This window comes from Lactuca saligna, chromosome 4 (assembly GCF_052625555.1).
Source record: "Lactuca saligna cultivar CGN05327 chromosome 4, ASM5262555v1, whole genome shotgun sequence".
In the NCBI taxonomy this organism is placed as follows: domain Eukaryota; kingdom Viridiplantae; phylum Streptophyta; class Magnoliopsida; order Asterales; family Asteraceae; genus Lactuca; species Lactuca saligna.
This window is the reverse complement of record NC_136420.1, coordinates 142,144,383-142,147,208: the sequence shown is the minus strand read 5'-3', so window position 1 is coordinate 142,147,208 and position 2,826 is coordinate 142,144,383. Positions and strand designations below refer to the sequence as shown.

The 2,826-nt window shown below is 36.4% G+C and overlaps 1 protein-coding gene across 1 annotated transcript; it reads left to right on the top strand.

The window, feature by feature from the left end:
- The first annotated feature begins 1,812 nt into the window (after positions 1-1,812).
- Positions 1,813-2,607, top strand: LOC145040215 (uncharacterized). The gene has a single exon (XM_078988174.1). The coding sequence runs from the start codon at positions 1,813-1,815 to the stop codon at positions 2,605-2,607; it is 795 nt and encodes a 264-aa protein (XP_078844300.1).
- Positions 2,608-2,826: the final 219 nt, after the last annotated feature.

The window sequence follows — 2,826 nt, the reverse complement described above, 5'->3', positions numbered from 1 at the left end:
TTCTATTTATATTCATAAGTTCTGAGACCATATTGGATTCGATTATTCTTATGTTTCAGTTTGCATGTTTTGAATTCCAGAATAACTAGGTCATTCTTCCCGAATGACTAAGTTATTCAAACCATCAGCAGTCAATAATATGTTGGAAGTAGGCATTAAGGTAAGACTGTCATGATGTTGGTTTGTATATGTCTAAGGTGTTGGGCATAGCAAGAGTTGCTACAACATTCATGAGTGCTCATAAGTTCTGAGTATTGGATTAAACCCACGCTCATTTGAATCACTTCATGGATTATAATACGAGTGATCATGAGACAATAATATCTTATATTCTTCAAACCTAGAGATATGAGTTGTTGAATATTAGTTGGTTATACATTGATTGTACAAAAATGCATTGGTAACTCGATGTTATAAAACGTGCCTTTGTGTATGATTCAACAAGTAATAGAACAAGCATATGAGTAGAAGTTTATCCATTTCTTTTACACTTGGAGGGATCAAAGCGTAATCATGGGCCCCTCGATGATTTAATGATGACACCCCTAAGTGCATGGCCAAGCCTAGACTGATTTGATTTGTTCAATTAGTCGGTCGTCATAAATCGGAAATCGGGAAACAACAAATGGACAAAGATAATGATTATAATCCATGTCTCATTCCATATGATATCTAGAATGGAGTAATATATGATCCTTTATCTAATGCACAAGTCATTGACTAGGTTAGAGTTCGACAACGGCTTTAAGAGCTACGATTGCAAATCGGGTTTTGGAGTCATATGCAATAATAGTTTAAGACTTATCCAAGTGGGAGACTGTTGGATTAGTGTCTAAGTCCATAACTGTAATTGGTATGTACTTGACCCGGTTTGGCATGGTCCATTTGGGTTGCATGGCATCAAAACAATTGGATAGACAAAATGAGGAAAAGGATACTAGTGATTTATATTAATATATTATAAGTTCTAATATATTAATATGAAATCGTATTATTTAATTAGTATTGAAATAGAATTAATTTAGAATTAATTTAGTGATAATAAAAGGAACTAATTAAATATCGACTCTCATATATATATATATATATATATATATGCTGGGCCAAGTTCATTTAGATTCGGCTAAGATTTCATGGATAGTCCATGGAGTTTTTAACCCATGGATCCTATGGAAATGAAAGGTCATGGGTATTAGGGTTTAGATGAATGTAACCCTAATCCTCGACACTATATAAAGAGGTCTTTGGTTCATGAAATTGACACTAGTGTGTGAGAAAACAAGAGTGGGTCGATTTCAAGTGTGAACCTAAGTATCTCTATTCTCAAGTTATTCCAAGTTGTTTTGGTGTTGTGTGATTCCATATGAGGTGCAACACTTGGGGCACTAAGCTCTTAAAGGTTCAAGACTTCAAGGTCCATCAAAAGGTATGTCATCTAACTAGGCTTCCTAGTATAGTTGCTTCATATTATGCTAGTTAAGATCAAAACCTTGGAATATTGAATATTTGCATGTATAATAGAGAAAACATAGATCCAAGGTTTATAGGGTTGCATGTACTCCATAGGAGTGGTAGAATGCCCATAACCCTTTAAAACTTACTGGTGTTATTAAGCAAACTCTCGAAGAACACAAAAAGAATAGTGATAAAGGAAAAGAGAAAGTCACCAGAGAATGTTCAAAAGAAGAGACAAGATATCCTTCATTCAAAATTTTCAAGAGTAATGGTGCTACGAAGTTTTCAGGTGTTCTTAATCCCATTGTTTTTCTTACATGGATCTAGAGCACAGAAAAAGTATTTCGTATCTCTCGTATGGATAATGAAGACAAGGCTAATTATGCTTCTGCAATGGTTATTAGAGAAGCCTTGGTCTGGTGGGAAGCAATATATGAAGCTCTCAACGGTTTTGACCAGGAGAAATTATCCTGGGAAATGTTCCAAAATCCTTTGCTAGGGACGTATTGTCCTCTGGACATGAGGAGGAGATTGGAGAAAGAATTCCTAGAGCTTAAACATGGAGGAATGAATGTGATTGATTATGAAACTCAATTCAATCAAAAAACATGGTTTGCTACAAAGTATATTCCAACTGAAGATGATGAAATTCAATTATTCATGGATGGACTACGATATGAAATCCACGATTTCATGGCTAATCGGGATGTTCTATCATTTGATAAAGTTGTAGAGTATGCTCAAAAGCGAGAGCATGACTTAGAAATATGCGGTGCCACTCTTTCTGTTCCGAAGCATCCACGTATTGATCGAACTACTCCTATTTCCTGTATTCTAGTAACTCAATCTATTCGAACTGATCCTAGTAAACAAGTGCAAACTCATAATACCCCTCGTGGCCGTGGTAGGTCACAATCTTTTTCTCTTCAATCTCCATTGTGTCGAAATTGTGGAAAGAATCATACAGGCGAATGCAGATTAGAAAAAGGATCAGTGGTCTGTTATGGATGTGGAGAAGTAGGCAACATGAAGTTTGTTTGTCTGATGAAGAATGTTACATGCTTTGCTTGTGGTGTTGCTGGCCACAGGAAGCGTTTCCGCCCTACTGTTACTAGTCAAATGACGAGAAGTCAAGCTTCTAACAACCGGTGAGAAGTCAAGCTCATGTTCAACAATCAAAGGGTACTCCAACTAAAAAGGAGGAGGTGCCAGAAGCTAAGGGTCATGCATTCCATATTACCACAGGGAAGGAATGCGAGGACCCAAATGTTTTGATGGGTACATTTCTTGTCAACTCTAGACCTGCTCACATCTTATTTGACTTTGGTGCCTCAAATTCTTTTGTGTCTCATGAATTTGCACATTCTTTTC

What these genes read in the sequence shown, in the direction of transcription:
- LOC145040215 (XM_078988174.1), top strand. Translation starts at nt 1,813, where the DNA reads ATGGATAATGAAGACAAGGCTAATTATGCTTCTGCAATGGTTATTAGA.